Source organism: Aedes aegypti, chromosome 2, assembly GCF_002204515.2.
Source record: "Aedes aegypti strain LVP_AGWG chromosome 2, AaegL5.0 Primary Assembly, whole genome shotgun sequence".
NCBI lineage: Eukaryota > Metazoa > Arthropoda > Insecta > Diptera > Culicidae > Aedes > Aedes aegypti.
The window spans coordinates 218,687,142-218,714,603 of record NC_035108.1 but is presented as its reverse complement, the minus strand read 5'-3'; the positions used below and the strand labels follow the sequence as shown (position 1 = coordinate 218,714,603).

The following is a 27,462-nucleotide window of genomic DNA, read 5'->3' as shown; positions in this document are numbered from 1 at the left end:
TTTTGAGTAGTGCGGCACAGTTGTTTCAACCCTGTGGGTGAACAAAGTGGAGATTTTTCCACAACTTTCAATCTCACCCCTGCGTTGAGTGTTTGTAGACATAACGAAATGTCAATGTCTAATCAAGCACGCGACGACCAAGGTTCTGGATTTACTCAGGTGGCACAGATCATTGATGCGTGCCACTCGTTCTCTCTTTTACACTCCCGCTGTTCTTATGCAGAGCAAATAGTGACGTCACTATTTGCGCTGCATAAGAACAGCGGGAGAATAAAAGAGAGAACTAGTGGCACGCATCAATAATCTGTGCCATCTGAGTAAAATCTATAACATTGCATGACAAAACGGAGAAACCTGACACAACGGATAGGGATGGTACACAAATTATGTCACGCTAAATTTCAACTTTTTCGACTCCCTCTCCCCCCTTTGTCACACTTTTTGTATGAGTCCTCTGAAAATTTTGCAAGACTTGTCACGCTTGGCTCGAAACCTCCCCCCCCCTTGGAGCGTGACGTAATTTGTGCATGACCCCATAGCAAATGAGCCTCTGTACGTGCCATCAATTATTTTGTTCTTATGACTTTTACTGTGCGCCGTGTGTTGGTGCTGTCTCACTCTCTCTCACGGGCAACTTGAAAACAGGGCGCACAGTAAAAGTCAAACGTTTTATGGCATGCATAGGCTCATACCGTTTGATATCTACTGCTTGTGTCGTCTAACTGTTCCGAAACCATATGGCCAATGGAGTATACATGCTTCCCCTTTTCACTACTCTAATAAATCTCCCCGGAAAATCCTCCACGACCACCACAAATATCCCCTTCATCTTCCCGCCGGAAGCCTCTGCCGTGCTCTGCTATAGTCTTCGAAAAAGGTTCTGCTCCCGGTGGCAAACTGGGCCGGTGGCAAACCGGTGGCCGGTGGTGGAACCGCAGTTAAAAACATTGCCGACCAGCAGCAGCACCAAGATGGTTTCCGGGATGGTTTTGATGATTTCAGCCACGGTAGAAGTGGCGGATGAAAACATAAATAAAGGGAACTGTCATGATTGATTAGAAACAGCTGATCAAATATTCACCACAACGTGGAGACAAAAATCATAGGAGAAAAAGGGGTCCGATAAGAATCGGAGAGAAATAAATTGTAGGGAACCGTGGGGTGTACTGTCGTGCCGCCAGTTTTTCATTGTTTTTCAATAGTTAGAGTCTTCAAAACATATGGGTTCCTTGGGAAAGTTTGTTCAGTAAATTAATAGAAAGCATATAAGCCATTAAAAAAAATTCACGGAAATGGTCTATTTTCCCGGCTTGTTAGGATTCACCACTGGGAAGATGGGAAGGTACCACACGCGTGAGAAATGCTCTGACAGTTGGCTCTCCGTTAGCTTCACGATATACCCGTTCCGCTCGTAGTCCCGGATTTTCTCCTTCAGCGCTTCAGCCAGTTGCGGTTCACGTTGCATCCGCTTCTCCCAGCATACCAGTCGCCGCATTGCCATTGACTTGCTGTCCGGAAGTCGCACATCATCGTACCGCCACAGCAAAGGGCTTATTCGCAAATTTCATAACGCCAAAAATGGCTATTTTCGACACCCACCCACCCCTTCGTAACGTTTTTTGTATGAATATTCTACAAATTTTGTACGAGCCGTAACATCATGGGGACACCCACCCACCCCCTTCAGCGTTATGAAATTTGTGAATGGGCCCAAACCTGTTTCGTACCGCTTCTCCTTCAAGTGCGTCAGCGATACCAGTAGTCGTTCAGCTCGCTCGTCTTCTTTCGATAACAGCGGTTTGATAGGGCTCGTTATACCTTGGCTCTCCAGCGTAAAATAGGCTTTTACGGCGTTATGCAGTTCGATATCCTTCTGCTCACTGCACTGACACAAGTGGAAGCTGTGGTGCCCAGTGAAATCCGTCACCGCTTGGACTGCTGTAGAGCAAGGACCGAACACTATCCAGCCTAGACGAGTTCTGGTGGCGATCGGTTCGTTGATTCCTCCTTTTCTGCTATCAAGCGCATGACCCAGGCGAATATTGTCCATTCCTATGAGTATTCGTGGCCGGACGTTTCGGTAAGAATCAGCCGACAAATCTTTCAGGTGGTGATACTGCCGCACTAATTCTTCCATCGCGAGAGTTTGTCGTGGTAGAGAGAGACTTTTCACGGTGTGTACCTTGGGGATCCAGTAGGTATTCGATTCGTGCACCCCGGAAATCGCCAGTGCCAGCATCATGGAATTCATTTCTTGACGCTGATGGTCCGCGGTCCATTCTAAACACAAGGGGTACGATTCGCCTTCAAGTTCCAGCTCTTTCAGTAAACTGTGTTCCATCATCGTTGCTGATGAGCCGTCGTCCAAAAAGGCGAAGGTACGTACGGACTTTCCTCTTCCGTGAAGCAGCACCGGAACGTAACGGAAAAGAACTTGGCTAACTTTGCTTACGTGGGTGTTACACGTCTCGGTATGCGATTCCGCAGTGGATTGGGTAGTCGACGATTGAGAGCTCTCTTGTCGCTGGTATCTGGAGTCATCATGTAGCAGCTCATGATGCATGTACGTGCAACCGTTCCTTCCGCAAGCTTGCTTCACTGTACAAGCTCCAAAATGTTTCACTAGACACTTCCGGCACAGCTTGTTGTGCTTGAGCGCAGTCCAACTCCCACTAACACTCATATCTCGAAACGCTTTGCACGATTCTACGCTACTGCAGCCTCCTTGGCAAATAACGCACTGCTTACTGGTCGGCTTCTGCGCAATCTTCGCAATACTTGCTGGAGCTGACGTCTGGCAAGAGCTGGCCTCGTGATGAAAGTGCAATTCCTCCTTCCGACCACGCTTTTCCTGCTTGCCCACGTTTGCAATGATGGATGATGGGACTGTTACTACGCATGCTGCCTCCACAAGCGTACCCAACCAGGTACTGAAGTCCGATAGTGTAACCGCTTGCAGCGTTTGCCGATGCTTCGCCCAATCAAGCTTTATAGTAGGCGGAAACCTGTCCACTAGCTCTTGAAGAAGCGCCACGTTGCACAGATGCTCGTTCAAACCGCAGGCTACGATTGTCGCACACATGTTCTGGACCGCTACACCAAAATCGATCAGAGTTCCAAGTTTCTCCGTCTTCGGCGCAGGCATCTCCCGAATCTTGCTAACTAGCGAGTGGACGATCACTTCTGGACGACCGAACAGGGTACGTAGTGTACCAATCACTCCTCCAAGCCCAGCTGGGTACAACAGTCTACTCCGAGCCTCGAGAGCCTTTCCTTTCAGACTCCGCTGAAGCCGAAGAAGGTTCTCCTCGTCGCTGAAACCGCACATTCTTGTAGTGCTGTCATAGGTGGCAATAAACAGCGGCCACTCCTCGGGATTGCCGGTGAAGATGGGAAGCTCTTTCGCCACTGCTTGTCGCGCAGCAAGCTGACTTCTGCTAAGCTCGTGTGTACCACTCATCGATGAAAGGCCAGAATGATGATTCGAAACAAATGCATGCGCGTTAACGTTCAGGTCGCTGGAATTTGCCTCCGCTCGATCGCTGGAATGTGTTCCCGCTTGGTCGCTGTTGCCAATCTCCATCGCTCTCAATCGTCCTTCAAGACGCTTCGTCTCCAGTTCCTGCTTATTCGCCATCTCTTGAAGCTGCTGTTCAATCCGCTCGATCACCTTGCTCACATCTGTCGCTGAACGGTTTCCTCCTAACGTTGTAGAATTTGCACTAGGAGGAGCCACAGTTATTGGAGCAAACAGTTCGGATCGGATTTCTGCCTCTCTCATCTCTAGACGGCGTTGAAACTGGTGCTGCAAATCATTCACCGCGTTCTTCATCTCCTGGTCCTTCTGCGCGAGCAGTTTCTCATATGACTGCTGTTGCTCCTGGAAACTATGCTGCATCTGCTCCAACCGCTTTTGGAACGCTGCGAGTTGTTTGTTCTGCAGTTCCTGGTCGCTGATCGATGTCTTGGTTGTCCCACCATGTGAAGGAACCGTCAGATGGGTCGGAGTGCCCTGAGCTGCCCGCCTTGCTTCGCACGATGTACAGCTCCAGTCAACTTCCTCGATCCCTTCATCGACGCCCACGCACTTAAAGTGGAACCATCCACCACAGTCATCACAGCACACCATCCGGCTATCATCCGGTTCTTTGCACACACCACAACTCACATCGACCCTTGGCACATTATCTCGACGATTTGACATTTTTGCAGCCTTCCCGATCGCGAAATAAACGGATTTTATAAAATGTTGCAATTGCAACGAAAACAGAGACTTGTTTTCCGGTTCCTTGAACGTTTATTTTTGCCCAACGTTAAAAAATCCCTATCGGTGAAAATCATAGGGAAATTAATGTAATTTATGTTGTACATAATGTAATTTGTGTTATACATAACAATTTTCCGTTTTTGTGTGTTTCATGTTACAATATTAGTTTTCAGTGTTTTCTTGAGGAATGAGATTCCAATTCATAGGGAATAACATCTCAAATATATATATATATATATATATATATATATATATATATATATATATATATATATATATATATATATATATATATATATATATATATATATATATATATATATATATATATATATATATATATATATATATATATATATATATATATAATTCTATAAAGAAGCATTCTAATTAGAAAACTGATAGACTTACGTTTAGTGTCTCATTTGTGTTTGTGCGTTTATAAGTTCACAATATTTCAATGTACATTTTACCTGTTCACAATGTCTTGTCTTAGATATAATTCAGTTTTTGCATGTTCCCGTAGTTTCTTAGGATAGTAGCTGTTGTTGTATAATTTTATATTAGGAATTCCATTAGATTAAGGCATGATTTTAATACTGCATGTGCATGAAACTAACCTACTTTTAAGACCGTACTAACTTTTCTGTTTTAGCACGTTTTAACTATTGTTTTTCAATCAATGTTTTGACTCACGCACGTAACTAACATTTAAAGGCTAAGGCATAAACTCAATTTTAAAATTAATCGAAAATTTTAATAATTTAATAAATAAATTTGTTCAATTTACCGAAGCACACTTTACCACAGCTTTTCTGTTTTGCACCTTCTATTTTTATCTGACGTCTTCCCTACCTACACGGAGAAAATGAAGTACCCAAAAGTGAGTTCATTCCACTCAATTCGTGGGGTTCGTGCGTTAACCTAATTTTGAGTTGATGGGGTAGAAGTTGTTTTCATTTGCAGCCGTGCAAAAAAATACCTACTGGCTATGTTCTTTTCACTCAACCGGCAGATCAAATAACTCAACTTCCAGTACTGTGCCACTTACTCAAATTTGAGGTAACGCACAAAGGTTCGGTTTTTGGGTTGTTTTGCTCTTCGCTCTCTGACAACAATAGAAGGAGCGAATGAAATAGGGAGAGAAAAATAACTCAAAAATAAGTTAAAATATACTCAAATATGGGTTTTTCGTTTTCTCCGTGTACTGTCATTCTTATTTTGACGTTGACGCACAGCGGCGCTTCGGTATGAAAACGATGATACCCTATAACGCAAGTCTGGATAACGGCGATTGGATGTGTAGGTGCGACGCAATGAATGTTGCGACAAGGTGGCTGAATGAAATTGATACACGTTAATGAGGTATAATATGCCTCGCAATTATGGTTTTCATTGAACTAATATGAAATCCATAATAGCCTTATGAAAGATGGTATCATTAAGGAAATGACTAACAACAGCAATGGAAATCATAAGGCGCGCAATGAAATTCGGGAACGTTCATTATAATTAACTATTTTATCAATTATGATTATCATTTCAACGGTATGAAATCCATATAAGCCTTCTGAAATTGGTTTTGAAGACTAGGATCCGGATTTCAAATAAAACACTTCGAATAATGGTTGACAACGTGTTTATAAACCGATCGTGTTCGTACTTTTTCTACAACTGACCTAAGCTACCGATGGAATGATGAGCCTACGTTCAACTCTACACTGACTTCTACACTCTTGACCATACACTCTCAATTTAAACAACGCAAAATATGATTTCGCTCCACTGGCAAGTTTACAGCTCGGCCATCCTGCACACATCATTCATCTGAAAGAGATTATTCGTATTCATCCTCTAAATATTCAACATCTTCATATTCAACATCTGTATCCTCTTCTTCCAAATATTCCACATCCTGATACTCTTCTTCGTTCATCAAACTTCTTTCCTTATCATCTTCTAGATATTCCACACCTTGATGCTGTTCGTCGTTTAATACATTTCCTTCATTTTCTTTGCCCTTAGCTTTCTGATATAGTCGCATGTTTAACGGATCAAACACCCCCTCAAATCTGGTACGAGTCACTTGGAAATTGTCCAAATCACCTACAATATATCGGTTTTTTATCGAGAACCTTTTTCACCATGTAAGGTCCTCGGAATTTTTTTTTCAACTTGCTCCGCTCTCCCGGTACGTTGACTCTTCTCAGCATCACCAAATCTCCTGCAGAATAGCTTGTGTTTCTTCGGCAGTGCTTATCATACATCCGCTTATTGTATTCCTGCTGACGCTGGTTTTGCTTTGAAGCCACCTCCCGAATTTTTTGAAGTTCTCGCATATCGGCTTCCTCGTTAAGTTCCAAAAGATACTGTGTCAGGTCATAATCAATTCGCCTACGCTGCTCTACTCCGAATAGCAATATGGCAGGGGTGGTCGCGGTTGCCCGATTGACAGTATTGTTGAGCAAGTACTCTGCATCGGTGATGACCGAATCCCAGCTATTTCCTGTCTCTTCTACGAGTTTGCTGAGTAGTGGCATCATCGTTCGATTATATCTCTCAATCTGTCCGTTAGCCCTAGGACATGCGGTCGCTACCTTTATATGACGAATGCCATGATCCTCCGTAAATTTATTGAACGCGAGTGAAGTAAACGCAGTTCCCCTCCCGGATATAAACGTATCATTCAGTGAATGGAATAAACCATTAATGTACAATATAACGTATTGGATACAATACAGCGTATTGTAATTGAATGTTGAAGCAATATTATTCTTGTTTGGATATACAATTCAAAAACAATATAATATATTGTAACAGAACATTGTATTGTTTTTAATTGGTTTTATACCTTACAATTTTGGTCAAATTCCTATTTTCGCATAAAACAACTGTTGCTTTTTTCTATGTAGCTTTGCTGAAAGAAATAAACAAAACAAGTTCAGAAAGCAAGAAATGTTGGGTAAAAAATATTCGAAAAGTAAAAATAAGTAGTTTTTTAGAAGTCACTTGACATTAGCTGTAACAACGAATGCAACCATGATACAGTTCGTTGAAATTGTTTTTGTATTGTACAACAATACACGAATTGCTCATAAAGACAATACATGAACAATATATCGTATTGTATTTTCAAAATGTTTGTATGAGAAAATATCTATATTTGTATTGTTACGATACTTAACCACCCATACATTATATTGCAAAAATCTCATATACCATACAGTGAACTGTTCAAAACAATATATTGTACTGTAATTGTATTGTCATTTTACAATATACTGTATTATATTTCCAATATATTGAATGGTACTGTTTCAATACGTTATATTGTTTTTGTATTGTATTTTTTATCCGGGCTATCTGATATCAAAACCTTAGGTGTTGAATAAGCGTGAAAATAGTTCCGAAGAGATTTCATCACCTCTGTCGTTTTTGTTGTCTTTGTAGGGTAGAGCTTAATGAATTTCGTGCAGGCATCTACTACAGCTAGTTTGTACTCATTTTTTCCTTTTCCTCTCTCCAATGGACCGAGATGATCAATATGCAGAACTTCAAAAGGTGCTTTTGGTTTCTCTACATTGAACAGTACTCCGTCGTAGCGTTTGTTTCGTGGATTGTAAGCAATGCATGTAATACAAGACTTCGTATGAGCTTGTACCTGTTCTCGCATTCGGGGAAACCAATAAGTCCTCTTGATCAGGTTACAAACTTTATCTACACCAAAGTGTCCCATTTCGTTGTGGAACTTATTGATTACTGAAGGTACCATTTGCTCTGGTACATATAGCAAGGATTTGTTTCCAATTCTCTTATACAGAACCTCATCTCGAACCTCATACACACTTAGATTTTATTACCGAAGTCGGTAAAATTTTACTGGGTTTTTGAACAGCAGAGTTAACTCAGTAAAAATTATTGCTACCGAAAACTCCGTAAAGCTATAGATTCATGCGCTGTCAAACAATGCTGATTTTGTCAGTAGTTTTTGCTGCACATACAATGCTGTCTTTTTCGGTGAAATTGGTTTGTTTACAATAATTTGCTGAGTTTTCTCGGCTTATTAAATGAAACCCAGTATGCCTAATAATCGTTTTGCCTCTTAGATTTATTGAATTGTGCATTTCATCAACCATAAATTCCATCCAAGCACTTTCTTGGCGGATCTTTGCAACAACAAATACGTATGCCAGCTCCTCATGGTGGGTGTTGAAAAAGGCACCAAAAATTTGGTTTGCGTAGCAGAACAGGATTACTGACGATCGCAGAATCTCAAAAAGATTCGTTCGCTCGATTATTTCTATGAATGTGTTGGATCGCGATGGAATTTGAGAAGGACTTACAGGAAACATAACAATTGGTAACGGAAAGATTCGCTCCTGCTTTTCACCAGCGACGAAATTAATTTGCAACGATTTGATCATTTGAGTGAAATCCAATCATTTGTTCGAGCGCAAAACGATTCTCATTTTCTGTAATAAATGATAATCGGGAGCTTAATAATCTTACAATGTACCTACCATGAGTAAACCAAGCACAGCATTAATAATCAAAAACGATTTCCATTCAGGAAGCGACACTAGGAATCCGTTGAAATTTGCGATAAAGTCACCGAATCGTTTTTGACATTTCTATGCATGCGCTCGATAATGTTTTTATTTCGTTTAGCGGACTGTTCAGTAAAAGCATATCCTGAACCGATAATTCAGTAATTATTTTTACTGACTTTTTCTTTTTACTGATGAGTTCCAGTAAATTCAAACATTTACGATACACTCAGCAATTTCAATTACTGTATTCAGTAAAAGTTGAAAATGTGTACTGAATAACAGTAAACTTCAACAAAATAAGCTGATAAGTCGGTAAACTTTACATTTTACAGTCGAGAACCGTAAAATAAATTACCGAACTGAGAAACGAAAATTGAGTGTGTAATCCTTCATAGAACCCAGGTTCACAGCCTGTTTCAAACTAGTTACCCCTGAATCTTGCAACTGAGCTACATAAAGAGCATTCTCGAAAACCGAAGATTCAATTCGGTTCTCCTCTTCGATGAGATGCACATTCACTCGTGACAGAGCGTCTGCATGCTGCATTTTTGATCCGGACCGATGACAGATTTCAAAATCAAATTGTTCGAGGTACATGGCCCAACGAGCGATTTTAGGATTAATATCCCTTTTTTTCCAACGTTTGTTTCAGTGAGTTGCAGTCAGTCACAATTTTAAAGTGCAAACCAAATAAGTAAACACGAAATCTTTGAAGACAATATACTATCGCCAAGGTCTCTAGCTCGAAACTGTGTAGTTTCGACTCAGTTGGCGACGTTTTCTTGCTGAAATACATAACCGGATGCATTAATCCATCGTCCGTCTGCCGTTGTAGCAGTACACCACCGTATCCCGCCGAAGAAGCATCTGTATGCAGCTCCGTCTCCGCAGTAGGTGAATAGATTCGAAGAACTGGTTTAGAAATAAGTGCTTGCTTCAACTTTTCCACCGACTTGAGGTGATCTGACGTCAATATAAATTCTCGATCTTCTTTCAGTAAGTCATACAAAGGAGCTGCCAGAATATTAAACCCACTTATAAACTTTCTGAAGTAATTAACGAGTCCGAGAAACCTTTGAAGACTTTTTCGATCAATGGGGACCGGGAAATCACGGATGGATTGAATGTGCCTATCGCTAGGTTGGATACAGTTGAACCTCACGTCGTACCCAAGGTATTCCGTATGGGTTTTCAGGAACCGACACTTGGAAAACTGAAGCTCTAAATGGTTGTCTGAAAGAACTTCCAAAACCTCACTTAACGTTTGAAGATGTTCTTCAGCATTTTCCGAAGCAATCATCATGTCATCTATGAACACCACTATTCTCCCGTCCTGAATAAAAGGTTCGAGCACCTTTGATAAATACTTTACGAAAATTGCTGGAGAATTTGCGTACCCAAATGGCAGACGGTTAAATTCGTATTGCCCACTGTTAGTGACAAAAGAAGTGTACTGTTTACTTTCCTCGGTTAGTTCAACATGGTAGAATCCATTTTTTAGATCCAGCGTTGAAAAGTATCGCTTCCCTTGAAGTTTCAAAATTTGATCTTCGATTATAGGCATGGGAAAGCGATTCCTCTCAACTATTCTGTTCAATGGTTTGTAATTCACACACATACGATAACTATTGTTCTTCTTCTTCGTTAAGACCACCCGAGAAGTATACGGCGAATCACTTTCGCGTATGACACCCTGTTCCAACAGATCCACGATAATTTTATCGAGCTCGTTCTTTTCAAATACACTTAGCCTTTGAGGTGTTGCCGAGAAGATTTTGTTTTCCTTTAGTCGTATTTTCGCTTGGTACTTCACTGAAGGAGTTTCCGGGCGCTGTCGATCGAAATAGCTTACTTTCAAAATATCTTCGAGCTTACGTCGGAAAGAATACGTTTCACTGTTATCACCCACATCCAAATCCAAATAATCTTCTTCCAAATTATACGAAAAATGCATATCCTCAAACATGGACCACTCAGAAAGCTTCGACAAATTATCAGATGATTCGGGAATATCGCTCATTTGAAATCGTATAAACTGAATCTCATTATCTTTGAGGAAACTTCTACCTAATATCAACCCTACCTGCATTGTGTCTTCTGAGACGACCAAAAACCGAACATTATATTTGATGTGGTCGATATAAACAAAGGTTTTCCACTCACCAACAACATTTACCTTGATACTATTTATACCGACTATCTCTTCTCTAGTATTTCTGATTGGAATAGTAGGGGGTAACAAACTATATTTTATAAGACTAGCATAACTACCTGAGTCCACGAGGGCCAAGGCTCGAATGCGGTCCTCGGCGACATCCAATTCTACCATCGCTTGTGAAGATTCGTCCACCGATACTGCATTTCTCTGATCACTCGGGAATACCGCGTTCGTTGCGCTCCGTCCAGTCGCATTCGTACCCAGCTGAAATGGTTGCTTCTGCTTAGGATGATACGCCGCTGCCGAACACTTGTCAGTCGCGTGTCCAACCTTCAAACACCGACCGCATCGTTCCTTACGTGGAGGCTTCGGACAATCGATTGATTTGTGACCAGACTCACGACAGTTAAAGCAGGTTAAAGGGCTTGCTGATTCAGATGCGTTGAAAGCAACGGTTTTCTCGAATCGTGTTGACGTTTGAGGAATCATGTTCAAATTCGATGCAACCCACTTGATATGACGTAACAATTCCAACGTCGACTTGTATTGCACTGACAATAAACTTGCAAACACTTTATCATAGCGGAGTCCTTTGATGATATACTTCAGAGTCGCTGAAGTGCTGAAGTCACCCTTTTGTGCCAGAGCGTCAACACGATATACATACGATTCGTATGACTCGTTCTTCTCAAGCTTGACAGCTTCCAGTTGTCGATGGATGTCTGCTTCGTCAAAGGTTTCCGGAAATGCCAAGATCAGCTGATCCTTGAACTGCGGCCAGTTGAAAATTTGCTCCTCTTGCCTTCTGTACCAATTAGCCGCTGCGCCGCTCAGACGAGTTGAAGCATACAGCAAACACACTTGTTCCGTCCAACCGTACAGAACACGAAAATGATCGATTCGACGTAACCATTTTACCACCCCGTCACCTTCAGAATATTCCGGAATTAATTTGCCAACGTCGTGTGGGTGAAGAGCAAAGCTGTGCGTTTGTGTTGGTAATTGCGCTTGTGTGTCTCCTTTGCTGCCGTCGGTCTGGTCGTCGTCCATCCCATCGCTTGCAACATCGTAGAACGGCTCGTCTTCCAACTGCTCACGCTTCGTTTTCGCCGCCATTTTCCTCGTCACTGGCATCGTGAAAAAAGATCCTTCGTCGCACCTCAAAACATTCGGAGTTACGTTTCCGATCTTCCGCTATACACTGCCGGTACATCCGGTGGTATCCCACTTCTGAATCTGAAGACTAGGATCCGGATTTCAAATAAAACACTTCGAATAATGGTTGACAACGTGTTTATAAACCGATCGTGTTCGTACTTTTTCTACAACTGACCTAAGCTACCGATGGAATGATGAGCCTACGTTCAACTCTACACTGACTTCTACACTCTTGACCATACACTCTCAATTTAAACAACGCAAAATATGATTTCGCTCCACTGGCAAGTTTACAGTTTTTATAGATTTTTCAACGCTTTATAAGGGAAAATTTGTGAAATTCGTTAATTTATTTGCCTGAGTGTATAAATTAAAAAAAAAATATTTTGCAGTGATTTTCTATAGATTTTCAGTGGGTATAATAAATATCAAATTTCCCTTTTTTCTCGACACCGTGTTATATCGATAAAAATGTTCACGATTTTGACAGCTTGGCAAACGCTGATGAGAGAAAGCGAGACGAATAGTGGAGCAATGCGTTTGTTATCGATGCGTTGACAATTTAGCTGGAGTATTTGCGTGGGAGTGAGTAGTAATACGTTATCTTTGTGCTCTCAGTCGATGTCGTTTTCGATGAAGACAGATTCTATCCGCGAGCGACCAGTCTCACTCATCTACTCACCAGCCACTCTTCTGAAAATCTAGTGTTTGTGCGTTTATTTGTGCTATATTTATTAAAAATTGATCCCTGTAAACATTTTATCGTTAATCACAATCAACTTTCAAAGACCATGGCCATGGCGGACGATCTTTGGCGTGAATGCGCCGCCTGGCTGACTCGGTGCAAAATCATCCCAGCGGATCACAAAGCGAACCAGTCGGATTCCGAAATCAAAACCCTGGCTGGAATCCTGCGGGATGGCGTTTTGCTGTGCAATCTGCTGAACTTTCTGGACTCCAGTGCATTCGAGACGCGAGATTTCAACCGGAAACCCCAAATGGCCCATGTGAGTACAGATTATGGATCGAAAATTTTGTACATAACTGGGCAGCTAAGGATTTTTTTTTCTGCTGTCCCTCCAGAGTGTTATTCCATATTTTAAGCGCAACATTCGATAAGATCCTACAAATTTTCTTGAACGAGAAGTCGCACTGGGAATACATGTAAAAATTGTTTTATAGATTCCCCAAGTACAAGTATTAAATTGTTCAATATATTTTCATGAGTTAAAAGCATAGAAAACATACTCTTTTTTTGCGTAACAAAAACCACACTATTTTTATTTATTTACCGTAAAATGGGATCTTGAGGGATGAAAAAAGTTCAACTAAAATTTCGAGCAACTTTAAGTCTATTTTTTAAATTCCTTTATTAGTATCATTTCAAACAATAAATTGTGTGTAAGATAACACGGTAACACTGTACCGTGAGGGCCCCTAACTCTGCGCACTTTTACCAAAATCCACCAAAATCTGGTAAAATACTTAAATTTTTGTTTACAATTTTTTTTTTCATATATTGCTACAATAATAATAAAAAAGTACGCGAAGAACTTTCTTGACAAATTTACGTTTATTACTTTAATAGAAAATAAAATAGCTTTAAAAATATTGAAAAACGTCCAAATTGACTGCCCGTTAGCAAAAATGCTAAAAGAGTACCTCATCACTTAAGTCATTTGAAGCAAATTAAAGATAATATATGTCAGATTTTTAGTACGTAGGCACTAGTTTATTTATCGAGCAATCATCACTGGTAAAGTGCAACTTTTTTTTATTCATTTTCTTATTCTTCTTAAGTGCGCATAGTAAGGAACCATTTTTTCAACTATGTTCCTTACTATGCGCAGCAGTTATAAAACGTTATTTTCAACAAACAATCAACCCTCCAGAGGTCGATATTGAAGGGAACCATCGACTTGTCGACACCATCGTGATATGGAATAGAAATGCTTTGGAAAATGGTTTGAGGGGACCATCATAGTAAGGGAAGATTAAAAAATGACGCCCATCATATTTTAAGGATTTCTACATTCCGTCCCCTCAATCCATGTCGCGATTTTTTTACAGTACCTAATGCATGTATTGTCACATTTTCATAGACTCTTCCTACCCTCAATGATGGACGTAATTTTGAATGCTCCCTAACCATGCAATAAAAAATTTAATTATTTCATAATTTGGATTTTTTGTATAGTTCTATGAGTCAATATCGAGTAATGGAACATCGAGGTTTAATCGTATTTGCTATATAGAAACGCCCATAAAGTACTGTTATTGATCTGTGATAGGAATTGTTCATAAATCGGACCCGAACCGAACCAAAGAAAATTTGGTTTTTATATTTTCTAGTGAGAATACATAAACAGTCCAAGCTAATTTTCCTTTACACGCCTAGGGTGAACGAAAAAAAGACGTAGTTTGTACCCTTTTTGTATGTTGGTTTAGATTTTAGAAAACTAAGTTAATTACATGTTTTGGAAATCATATACACCCCCATTCTTGTTTACGTTCGAATGCGCTTTTGATCGAAAATTTCGCATTCTCGTTTACGCTAGCAAAATCAAATGGGCCATGGATTCGATCGAAAGTTGGATCCACCGTAAACAAGAATAAGGGTGATAATGATTTCGATTATTTTGAGAGTTGCACTTAATGGCATTCATTAACAGTAATTATCATGGATTGAATTATAGATAAAATTCACTTAATGTTAGAAACATTCCACGCTCCACTAAGGACGTAATGCCGGATAAAGTAAGAAAATGAAGATTAATTCAGAGTTCAACTGCTAGTAATGCTTTTAGTAAAATACTTTAACTGTTATAAAGAATTTATCGAGTGAGCAGATTTAGGAACCTAAATGCGCAGAATAAGGAGCATTGCAAAAATGAGTGCGCAGAGTTAGGAACACGGACACCATTAAGAAAAAATAAATATTTGCTCCCAAAATTTCAGACTATTGTGTTTAGTTTTCAATTAATTACAGCTGTTTGAAATTTGAAAAGCCTTAACTGTGCAGAGTATGGGGCCTTCACGGTAGTTTTCATATATATTTAAATCCAATTTTTCCTCTCATGACGTTTGCGTGATCAGCATAGACAATTCAGCCATCATCGGCTTTGGATTGACTTGCGCTCTTATTGCCCCACAAACGGTGCAAAATGAAAATGTACAAGCTTTTTTTTCATATGTAGAGTAGACTGATGCAAATTTTGAAGTTTTTGCTCCCCTATGTTTAAACGATGTCAATTATAATGAAAATGATCCTCCCAAAATTTGAAGTGATTCGGAAGAAATTTGGTTGTGAACACGCTATTTGAAGTTTGTATGGAAATTACTATAGAAAAGGCAAACATAAAAGAACAGCAACGATCAATCTTTGCAGACTCATGCAAAATGGCACAGCCCAAGTGGCGCTAGTTCCAGAACCCTACTTTCGTAGAGGGAACTTCTATGTAGGTAACCTTGTGGACCCAGTTTTTGCGACTTTCAGCAAACTTGAAATGATAAACTCACGCTCCATGCCCCGCGCATGCGTGCTCGTTAATAAAGCAATCGTTGCTACACTCATTTCTGAGTTAACTACCAGAGATGTATGTGCTGTCACAATCGATGTTTCTGTTGGTGACATCAACAGGAAATACATTTATTGTTCGGTATATTTACTAAGGTACCGCGGGGCAAGTGAGAATACGGGGTAAGTGGGGCGTTTCGTCATACCTCAACTAGGAAAAGTTTTTCATGGGGGTATTCTTCTAGAAAGTTGAAGATACAATGACAAGGAATGTATTTAACACTAAACATATTGTTATTTTTATTACCATGTGGTTCATGTAACAGTTGTCAGTTCAGCGCCATTTTCAACTTGCATGACAAATTGTGACACGTTCCACGTCTTGCATTGACTCGCAAAAAATAAATGTGTTTTAAATCGAATTTCCATCAGTATGCTATGATTTTGAGTATTATTACAAGCTGCTAACGATAAACCAGTATTTTGTTTTCATTTCATATGAAATTTTCGATGGTCTATCTTACCCCAGAATATATTTGTACCTGGGGTAAGTGGGACCTATCAAAACAAAAACCAGAATCAAAACTTTTCGTACACGTTTCATACATTCTCCTAGAGAGTAGCACTAAAACATTGAAACAAATGATTTTTATCAAAAAAGATCAACCTCAAATTTCGTAATTGGATAGGAGGGAGAAGAAAAGTGTTGTTATTCTTTATTTTTAAATTTATTTTTTATTTTTGAAATACGACTTCAAAATTGAACAAACACACAGCTGAAATTTGAAATGCATCATGAGAACGATTACTTTTCTATTTTATTTGAACTTTATTTGTTATTTCTACCAAATTAAGTAGAGAGAGAAAACAATTCCACCCCATAAGGTGGTTTTCTGCCATGCATATAAATAATAACAAAACATATTTATAATTTCGTCAATTATCAATTGTTTATGTTCTACATTTTAATTAACAACTTATAAATGATATATTTTGAACATGTTAAACACCTTTTTACGCTTTTATTGAGGAATTTTCAGTTCATATTAAATGTGAGGTGACATACTATGAAATAAAGGGTTTCTTCCTAAAACGTAACGTATTTTATGGTTGATCCCTTATGTACATCAAATATGTACTTAAAATTAAAAATCTATGAATTATCAATCCTATTATTGTAATGGTTGACTTACTGATGTGGATTGACGCATGAAACTGGATGTGTCCCACTTGCCCCGCTTAGCGAGACAAGTGGGACCATTGGCTCATTCTAAAACTTTCTTCCAAGGTTTTCACAATTTCGAAATTATTCGATTAGTTTCATGCACACACCAGCAAATATGTTGCCAAAACGTGATTGTGTTGTTGGATTTGAAAAATATTGACATTTGAAAATTTGATTGAACAATTTGTTTGAACTATCGTTTTTTTCGTTCCCACTTGCCCCGCGGTACCTTACTTGATGAACCATCCCCAACAGATGATTTCAAACGAGTTGTCGTACACTGCGTAACAAAGGCCTTCCGCAGATTATGGACAGTGATACCAATGCTCATCACATCATCAGGGGCAGCTCAGATATCAATTTGAGAGGAATCAGACTTATGGAATACTTAAATAGTACAACTCTTGGATTACTTAACATAGGCAATCGCCCAACCTATCTAGTAGAGAAGAAGTGTTAGACATAACGCTCTGCTTGAATAGAATCAGTCACGTGTTGACGAATTGGCATGTATCAGATGAGGAATCATTACTCATTTGCCAGGACCCGCCTACCCTCCTTTCACCGGACAAGATTCACGTGTATTCAGCATGCAGCATTCTAATCAAGCAATATATCTAATGAGGACCATTTCCAACTTTCTTTCCAGTTTTTATGCATTCAAAACATCAAGCTTTTCTTGGAAATATGTAAAACCAACTTCGGCCTTAAGGATTCGGATCTGTTCGATCCCACCATGCTGTATGATCTCACCAATTTCCATCGTGTGCTAATAACATTATCTAAACTTTCCCAATCTCGTAAAGCCCAGTTGGCGCATAATATCGTGTAAGTTTGCGTCGATTTCTGGAAGAAAATGTTCAAAGATTTATACATATCTATTTTTACAGCGGCTTTAACTATCAAATATCTCAGTCGGATAAGAGTCATTCTGATGAGGACATCTATAAAGACCTACACGGATCGTGAGTACCAGTTATAATTTTTTTGTGAAAATGCGATTCTTTGATTAGGTAGTTGTTTGTAACCGGGGTAGATTTCTCCTAATAGGATATTCACAAAGATGCAACATGAAAGTGATACGCTCTTGTCAAAAGCGAGAAATGCGGTTCACTTTAAGATCCAGAAATCCATCATCAAAAACGAGTATTTTCGTCTAATTTCAAATAAATGTCTATGAAAACCATTTTAGTGCATTCAAAATGTTTAGTGTAGCGCAATGAAAAATTTTTATGAACATTGCTTCGATTTTGAGCAAAAAAAACTAGATTGAAAAATTCGTAAAGATCAATTTGCTTTTAATGAAATTTAGTGGACAAAGAGAAGCTGTTTGTAACTTTTAGATACACATTTTACATTATGGCTACCATCCACGAAGCATTTAGATTTAAGGAGATTTCCAAAAAATAGAGATTCAATGTTTATTACAACGCCCTTTTCTCGTACTTCCTCCAAAATTTCAACACAAGATGAAACCTCCATATGAAGCTTTTCATTGACATTAGCAACACTTCAATGTTACCTCGTAGCTATGAAAACAATACAGATAATTTTTAATGCTATTGGTCAACCAAAGTAAACCCAAAAATAAATCGTCTGATGTTCTTCAAATCTAATAAGTGTTACATATTGACACTTCTCAGTTGGAGTTAGGGACAAACATCAAAACCTGATTCTTTTTTTAATTTGGAAACATTTTCTTAAGCGCTAGCCTGGAGCTGCAAAAAATAAGTTTTGAAAAATGCTTCGCATATTTTTGATTTCATATAGAAAAAAAAACTCAAGACTTGAAGGGGCTTTGAGATCTCAAATAAACGTTGTTACTGGGGTGAAAAGTTTAAGCGATTCCACTTTAATTCCTAATCCATTCAACATCCCGTACTATACCCAGAAGGGTAATTAATTACTAAAAAAATACAATTTACTATCGAATGGGTAATGCTTCTCAGCACTTCTACTTTAATGAGCATTTCCAAAGTTGTTGACTGAGTTTCTTTGCCTTCTTTGACTACTCAGACTAGTCCCCGCCAGTCTACTCTGAAACCGGTACCACGATGGTGATCGTCAGGTGCCAAGGTCAGCCTTGCGATTCCGAGTGGAGGATGACTTCCGGTCCGTAAGTTCCCTGCCGACGCATTACCGATTCTACGTTACGCACGTTCATCTCGGTTTAGTTCCAATACACCGATCAGTCTCTAGCCTCTCTCTGGTCTTCACACCATCTCTTTTTAAGCAACGATGTAATCTGCTTACCGTACACCTACGTAGTCTTTCATGCCGGCACATTTCCAGAACGATGTTGTCCGGGTTTACAACGCCCACGCTTCCTAACTACATTTTGCTTGCCCTAAAGGGCAGTAGAATAACACGTGCTCTGGTGTTTCCTCCATAATCCTCTGCAGCCGACTCTGCACGAAACTATGCAGGTACTGCCTATAGCAACCATGTCTTGACATAAACTGCGTCAGGTGGAAGTTCACTTCCCCATGGTTTCTACCATACCAATCTGACACATTTGGTATTAGCCGATAGGTCCATCTACCTTTAGTGGAGTTATCCCATTCCTGCTGCCAGCTTCTGAGTGCTTCATCTTTACACGTTTCGCGGACTCCTCTGGTACCCTTTGGTTGAAGCATTGAACATCTTCCTTGATGATGAGCCCGATGGGCATCATCCCGGCTATGACACACGGTCTTTTTATATACCGTCCGGTATGCACTTACGACTCTTAGCACTTGATCCTGTACGTACTTTCCAATCTCTTTAGGTTTCTGCTCGTTCTAAGCGCTTTTGACCAGATTTGTCCTTCATACCTTAGTATGGATAGCGCCACGCTTGCTAGTAGCATGCGTTTGCTGGCAATTACAGCAGAGCTGTTAGACATCATCCTCGAAAGCGCCGCTATAGCCGTAGATGCCTTTTTACAGGCATATTCAACGTGGCAAGCGAAGCTGAGCTTGTCATCGATCATTACCCCAAGATGCCTAAGGGATCGCTTGGACTCTATGGTGCAATCACCTACCGAGATATGCGCCCGTTGCTCGGACTTGCGGTTGTTGACCAGCACCACCTCAGTCTTGTAACGGGCCAGTCCTAGTTTACTAGACTTCATCCATTCCTCAACTATGGAAATAGAGTGCGCTGCTGTCAACTCTACTTCCTCCATCGATTCACCATAGATCACTAGAGTGATATCGAAGCCAATAATCTTAACACCCGTCGGAAGGGGCAGCCTCAGTACGTCATCGTACATCGCATTCCATAACAGCGGGCCCAGGATTGAACCTTGAGGTACTCCCGCGGTAATTCGAACGCTTTTCTGCTCCTCTTCTGTGTCATACAGTAGAATCTTACCATCAAAATAGCTTTCTAGAAGCTTACACAACTGCACCGGTACCTTAAGAAGTGAAGCGCGTGTGCTATTGCTTCCCAGCTTGCGCTGTTGAACGCCGTCTTCACATCCAAAGTGACAACCGTTCAGTAACGGATGCCGCTCCTTTTATGCTCGATTGCCACCTCAGCAGTCTGAACGACCGACTGGATGGCGTCCAGAGTAGATTTACCTTTTCTGAATCCAAACTGATTGTTGGACAGGCCGTCCGCACTCTCCGTATACGGTACTAGCGTGTTGAGAATCAACCTCTCCAATAACTTGCCCGTCGTATCTAGTAGACAGATAGGTCTATACGCCGACGGGCCTTTGGTAGTAGCACCAATTTCTATCGCTTCCATACATCCGGGAATGCATCGTGGTTCTGAGCATGTCTGGATCCGCGTTCACTGCCGCTTTTAAGGCAACATTCGGGATACCATCGGGTCCCAGTGCTTTGTTTGACGCTAATGATTTTACGACTTCTGCCAGCTCTTCGTTCGTCCCTCTCGCCACTTCTTCTCCTTCATCTGCCGCATACGGCGCTGGGGGCCATGGGCTCATAGGATGGTGCGGGAAGTGTACATCGATTATCGATCGAAGCAACTGGGACGACTTCTCTTGGGGCGCTATGGCTCCTTTAGTCTTAGGCGTCACCCCATGTACTAGAATTGGCACTTTCGCATAGACTATTAAAGCATGCCCGTTTTCGAATATTGATTTCCTTTTTTGAGAGCCAACTTTGCCTCTCTGAATGCTGCACCGCGTTCTTCTTTTTGTGCTTCTGTGCGTGCGCGTTGCATTCTTCGTCTAGCCCGAAGGCAGATTGCTCGAAGATTTGCAATTGATTCGCACCACCAGTACACCGGCAGCCTGTTCTCTCTAGGAGGGGCTTTTCTCGACATGGAAGCATCTCACGCTCGTGATATCACAGCAACTAGCTCTTGACCGTTAAGGTCCAGAGTGTTCCGTTCGCGCCAGATCAGAACAGGCATAGAAGTAGTCAGATATCGCATTACCGCCTTGATGAAGAGGACTCGACAGCATAGGAAAGATTACAGCCATGATATGAATCCAGCTGTTGCACCCAGACGTTCCATTTTGGCTAGCAAAATACTATGATCAACCCGACCAAAAGCTGATTTTAAATCGCTATAAATAGTACTTACCTGACCTCCAGCCTCCATAAGTTTTATAGTTTGCGATGTAAATTCCACTAGGTTCGTGATGATTGACCTTCTCCAGGAAAGAATCTGTGTTGTTCCGTTGCAATGTAATTCCTCATTCCGGAAAACAGTACCTGACTTACAATAGTTTCTAACAATTTAGATCCGGCACATAACGAAGTTACTCCTCTATAGTTTTGTATGTTTCCTTTGTCACCTTTTTTGAAGGCCGGGAACATGACTGATAGCTTCCAACTTTCAGGAACTTTCCCATAGCTAAAGATTTATTGCAAATTATGCGGAGAGGCTGGCACAGCGAGGTAGCGCATCGTAGGTGGAATTCCATCTGGCCCAGCTGTAGTTGACGGTTTCAGTTTGTTGATTGTAGTGAGAATATCATCATCGGAAAATTATTGCAAGTTCAGGGAAACTACATCAGTAAGAACGTTTCTTAGTGCATTATGCACCGTTTAAGCATGGACCGTTTTTGCTGGAAAGCCTCAGCGAAATGTTTAGCAAAAAGGTTGCAGCTCACTTGCAAGGAATTTGCCTCTTGCGATCCCAGAAACATGCCACGTGGAAGTTCACTTTGCTTCCGTTTGCTGTTGACAAATGACCAAAATTGTCGAGGATTCCGCTTCAAGTTTGATTGCGTTCTTCTAACGTGACTGTTATAAAGTTTTCGATTTGTAATTTATACTTCTTGTTAGCTGACACAAATGATAGTTTCGTTTGGTCTTTTTGGTTGTTTAAATAACGACGCAGAGCAGCAGCACGTTTTCGCTTTAAAAGACGAAGGTGGCTATTGGACCATAGAGGTTGATGGCGGGGCCTAAAAACGAAACATATCGATAAGTATTCTAATAAAAGTGGCTACAGCAACATCCAAATCATGGATAGTTTGTCGTAGAGACCAGTCAACATTTTGCAGTGCTGAATTCAGAGCTAGGAAATCAGCCTTTCGAAAGTTGAACTCTCCTGTGTTGTCAGGTTCCTTGAATCTCACAGGAGGCGAGCAGTCTAACAGAGAAATACACGTTGGATGAAATGCATCAACTTTAACTAACGGCTTAGGAGCTGGAAGTATTTTACAAGACGCATATTTATCGCCAGCTATGAACGCCAGATCCAGAGTACGGTCAATAGAATTTGTTATGACATGAGAATCTAAAGATATTTTTGGCCGCTAATCTATATGGAAACTACCCATAGTGGCATGGAAGCATCACACGTTCGTGATATCACAGCAACTAGCTCTTCATCGTTTAGGTCCAGAGTGTTTCGTTCGCTCCTCAGGGCCTCTGTGAATACTAGAGATGGTCTGGTCTCGGGATTTCAAACCCGGTTTGAAAATTTTGAAATTTTTGGGGTTCGGGCTCGGGCCGGTTTTGAAAGGCTACCAAATTATCGGGTACAGGTCGGGGCCGGGTTTAGTTATCATTATGAACAGAGCAACAACCTGAAAGCATCCTTATTCGTAAAAAACGATGAATTTACCATTTTTTCAAACTCGGGTTTTATTCGGGTTTTTCACACAAAATTTTTCGGGTTTCGAAACGGATTCCGGTTTGAACTACGAAACTTTTTCGGGTTCGGGCTTAGATTAAATTATTTACTCGGGTCCGGGTTTTTGAAAAAATAAGATAAGTCGGGGGTTCGGGTTTGTAAAACATGAAATCCCACCATCTCTAGTGAAAGCCCGTAACGATATATAGCTCCTGGAGTTAGTTGCTGCAAGTGCTCATGTGTTCACTCTAAATATCTGCCTTAGTACCATCAGTGCACCAGTACCCGCTCATGTTCCAGTAGCCCGCTCACACAGAAATCAGATAACACAAATAAGTTTACACAAAGTAAATTTGAAAACTATAGCCGCTATACTGTTCAAATCGACAAATTGAATCATACTGTGGACATTTTTTTGTGTATTTACTCAACATACCTTTTAGCTGTTTAGTGGAATACCTATAAAAAGAAAAAAAAACGAATTTAGTACTAAACCATTTAATTCCACTATAGAGTTTGTATCCTTTAACAGATACGCGTATTTCGACCTCAACTGTAAGGCCGTACGGGTATCTGTCAAAGGATACAAACTCTAGTGTAATTAAATGGTATAATACTAAATTCGTTTTTTTCATCTACTCAAATTACCTTACCGTTTAAATTCGTAAGCGGGCTACTGGAACATGAGCGGTACTGGTACGTTGACGGTAGGTATTTTTTGGCTCGTCGAAGCAAAGTCTTTGCTTACATCTTCACATCTTATTCAACTGTGCCATTTTGGATTGCAGATCTAACATTTATACTACTACTAAACCGGAAGTTAGGGATGTTGTCGAAACAAATAACGTAAACCAGTCTTATGGAGTGACGTGGACCGAAGACCATCATTCTTACTTTGGTAATCGAGCAAACACTTTTAGGAATGTCTTCCTACTAATAAGATTGTTGTTCTTACTTGTCATCGCGATAGATTACGAAGGGGGTGCCTACGACAACATCGCCAATAATTGCGAGAAAATATATGAAGACCTATGCTACGTTACTTTTTCTTCGTCTACTACACTGCAGGTTAATAGTTGAAAATCATGGTTTCCGTATTGTAGATGCTTGTACTGTATATGAATCGTATTTTTTGCTTTTTAGATTATTAGATTATTTAATTTTCATCATATTGATTAATTGAAGCATTGTTTCTTACATGCATTGTGTTACTTGATTTCACTTATTTTGTAGGCATTTTGCCATCGTAGAGTAATTCAATTAACGTTCCTGGCATTCGCTTTTTTATAGTTTCTCTTTTTGTATATGGAAAAATTTGGAACTACCGAATCTTTTCAAGGGTTCATTTCATTCATTTAGTTAACATCTAAACAGATAACACTGAATCAATAATTTCACGCCACAATACTCGATTCGTGGCCGCATCTCTCCATCCATCCATCGGTTCTGCTCCACTCTCGCCAAATCGATACGCACTTGATCCGCCCACCTAGCTCGCTGCACTCCACGCCTTCTTTTACCAACCGGATCCAAAGCGAACACCATCTTTGCAGAGTTGCTGTCCGGCATTCTTGCAACATGCCCTGCCATCGTGTCCTTCCAGCTTTGGCCACCTTTTGGATACTGGGTTCGCCGTAGAGTTGAGCGAGTTCGTGGTTCATCCTTCGTTCGACGTTCGAAGACTCCAAGTGCTTGCATGTCCTCCTCGAGCATCGTCCACGTTTCATGCCCGTAGAGGACTACCGGCCTTATGAGAGTTTTGTACATGATACATTTGGTGGGGGTGTGAATCGTGGTGTGACCGCAGCTTCTTGTGGAGGCCATAGTAGGCCCGACTTCCACTGATGATGCGCCTCAGTATTTCACGGCTAACGTTGTTGTCAGCCGTCAGCAAGGATCCAAGGTAGACGAACTCGTCGACCACCTCGAACGTATCCCCGTCTATCGTAACACTGTTACCTAGGCGAGCCCTGTCGCACTCGGCCCCACCAGCTAGCACATGCTTGTCTTGATTGCATTCACCACCAGTCCAACTTTTGCTGCCTCGCGTTTCAGGCGGGTGTACAGGTCTGACACCTTTTCAAACAATGTCCATATCATCCGCGAAGCAAACAAATTGACTGGATCTCGTAAAAATCATAACACCTTCTAGCGCAATATTGAACAACAGGCACGAAAGTCCATCACCTTGTCGTAGTCCTCGGCGGGATCCAAACGAACTGAAATGTTCGCCTGAAACCTTCACACAATTTTGCACACTCTCCATCGTCGCTCTTATCAGTCTCGTGAGCTTCCCGGGAAAGCTGTTCTCGTCCATGATTTTCCATAGCTCTACGCGGTTGATACTATCGTATGCCGCATTGAAATCGATGAAAAGGTGATGCGTTGGGACCTGGTATTCACGACATTTTTGGAGGATTTGCCATACAGTAAAGATCTGGTCTGTTGACGATCGGCCGTCAACGATGCCGGCTTGATAACTTCCCACGAACTCACTTACTATAGGTGACAGAGGACGGAAGATGATCTGGGATAATACTTTGTAGGCCGCATTTAGAATGGTGATCGAATGCTGTGTTCTCACAATCTAACTTATCGCCTTTCTTTTTTTTTACTTGTTCATTTATTTACAAGGCTCAAGCGCCAGCAGGCATAACGGAGCCGAATTCATTTGAAATCTTTTTTACATTTCGTTTTGATTCTTAATATCTAAGGTTAGCTTCGGGGAACCGTAAACTCGCGGTTTAGTCGAGGTTAAGGAGAACAATATTTTAGGGAAGGATAGGATTGAGGGATCATTCCGTTGACTTTCAGCAGCGTGGTATTCTGGCATCTTTGCTGCTCGTCAAACTTCGAGTGGACAAACCGAAAACCTGTAACGACACAACAAGCGAGTTTCGAGGGGGCACAAGGTGGAGGAACAAACGACAAGACGGAGGAATCAAATATGGATTTCGGCTTGCTTCAAAAAATTGTACACAAGCTCCATATACACAAGGTCCTGCTTACCCAACACATCTCTAATGTCTTCCTTTTCTGGTTTCCCTTGGGCTCTGAGAGATGCACTAAGAACAGATCTGACAAAGTCGTATTCAGGGCATTCCCACACCACGTGATTAATATCTTGATAGCCTGCATCACAGCTACAGTGATTGCTATTGGTGAGCCCTATTCGATGGAGATGCGAGCCTAGAGCGTAGTGATTGGACATCAGTCGACACATGACCTTGATAAAGTCTCGACTGAAGTCCAACCCTTTAAACCATGGTTTCTTTGATACCTGTGGGAGAATGGAATGTAACCATCGGCCTAATTCTCCTGCATCCCATTTTTGTTGCCAACTGATCAAGGCTTGCTGACGAGCAATTGAGAAAAATTCGTTGAAAGCGATTTGTCTGTCATAAATATCGCCTTCCATAGCGCCCACCTTAGCAAGTGAGTCCGCTTTCTCATTGCCCGGAACGGAGCAATGAGAAGGGACCCAAACCAAGGTGATGGTATATAATTGATTAGATAGAGCACTCAGTTTAGATCGTATTTCGCGGAGGAAATACGTGGAGTGCTTTACCGGCCTCATTGATCGAATAGCCTCTATGGAGCTGAGACTATCCGTAAAAATGAAGTATTGATCAGAGGGAAGAGAGGCAATTCGCTCTAATGCATAATGTATAGCCGCTAGTTCTGCGACGTATACGGAGCAAGGATTTTGAAGTTTATGGGTGGCGCTATGAAATTCATTAAATACACCAAATCCAGTGGAATCATTTGTTTTTGACCCATCAGTGTAAAACGTTCTGTCGCAATTGACGTGACCGAACTTGCTTGCAAAAATTTTGGGAATGTGCTCCGATCGGAGCTGATCTGGAATTCCACGGATTTCATGCCTCATGGTCAGATCAAAAACTACAGCAGAATCAGAGAAGTTGGAGAAGCAACCATGATAGGGGACATTCCAAGAAGGGTTAACCTCCAGAGCCATGTACGAATAGTACAGTGTCATAAACTTTGTTTGAGGATTTCGTTCGATTAGCTTTTCAAAATTGCCAATTACCAAAGGATTTTGCACCTCACAACGGATGAGGAACCTAAACGACAGTTCCACGAAACGATCTGATAAAGGCAGTATACCTGCTAATATCTCTAAACTCATTGTGTGAGTCGAGTTCATGCAGCCTAACGCGATCCGAAGACATCGATACTGGATACGCTCCAGCTTCAGGATATGAGTTCTCGCGGCGGATTGAAAGCAAAAGCTACCGTATTCCAAAACCGATAGTATTGTCGTTCGATATAGCTTTATCAGATCTTCCGGGTGGGCTCCCCACCATGTTCCGGTGAGTGTACGCATGAAGTTGATTCTCTGTTGGCACTTCTGATACAGATACCTAATGTGCTTTCCCCAGGTGCACTTGGAGTCAAACCAGACCCTAGATACATATGCGATAAACCCTGAGTGAGTGCCTTACCCGTAAATTGCAGCTCTAGTTCTGCTGGATTACGCTTCCTAGAAAAGACAACTAGCTCAGTTTTCTCCGGAGAGAATTC

The 27,462-nt window shown here is 41.0% G+C and overlaps 1 protein-coding gene across 4 annotated transcripts in view; it reads left to right on the top strand.

The window, feature by feature from the left end:
* Positions 1 to 12,749: 12,749 nt before the first annotated feature.
* Positions 12,750 to 27,462, top strand: part of LOC5576376 (protein vav) — a 35,285-nt gene continuing 20,572 nt past the window's right edge. Inside the window, exons 1-6 of one of the 4 annotated variants that reach the window (XM_021844026.1) lie at positions 12,750 to 12,843; positions 12,922 to 13,140; positions 17,525 to 17,703; positions 17,766 to 17,840; positions 23,706 to 23,815; positions 23,888 to 23,985. In XM_021844026.1, coding sequence (XP_021699718.1) covers positions 12,925 to 13,140; positions 17,525 to 17,703; positions 17,766 to 17,840; positions 23,706 to 23,815; positions 23,888 to 23,985 — 678 coding nt within the window. In that variant the 5' untranslated portion in view covers positions 12,750 to 12,843; positions 12,922 to 12,924. Of the gene's footprint in view, positions 13,141 to 17,524; positions 17,704 to 17,765; positions 17,841 to 23,705; positions 23,816 to 23,887; positions 23,986 to 27,462 lie in introns of those variants that run through there. The other 3 variants (XM_021844025.1, XM_001662544.2, XM_021844027.1) reach the window with 3 other exon arrangements.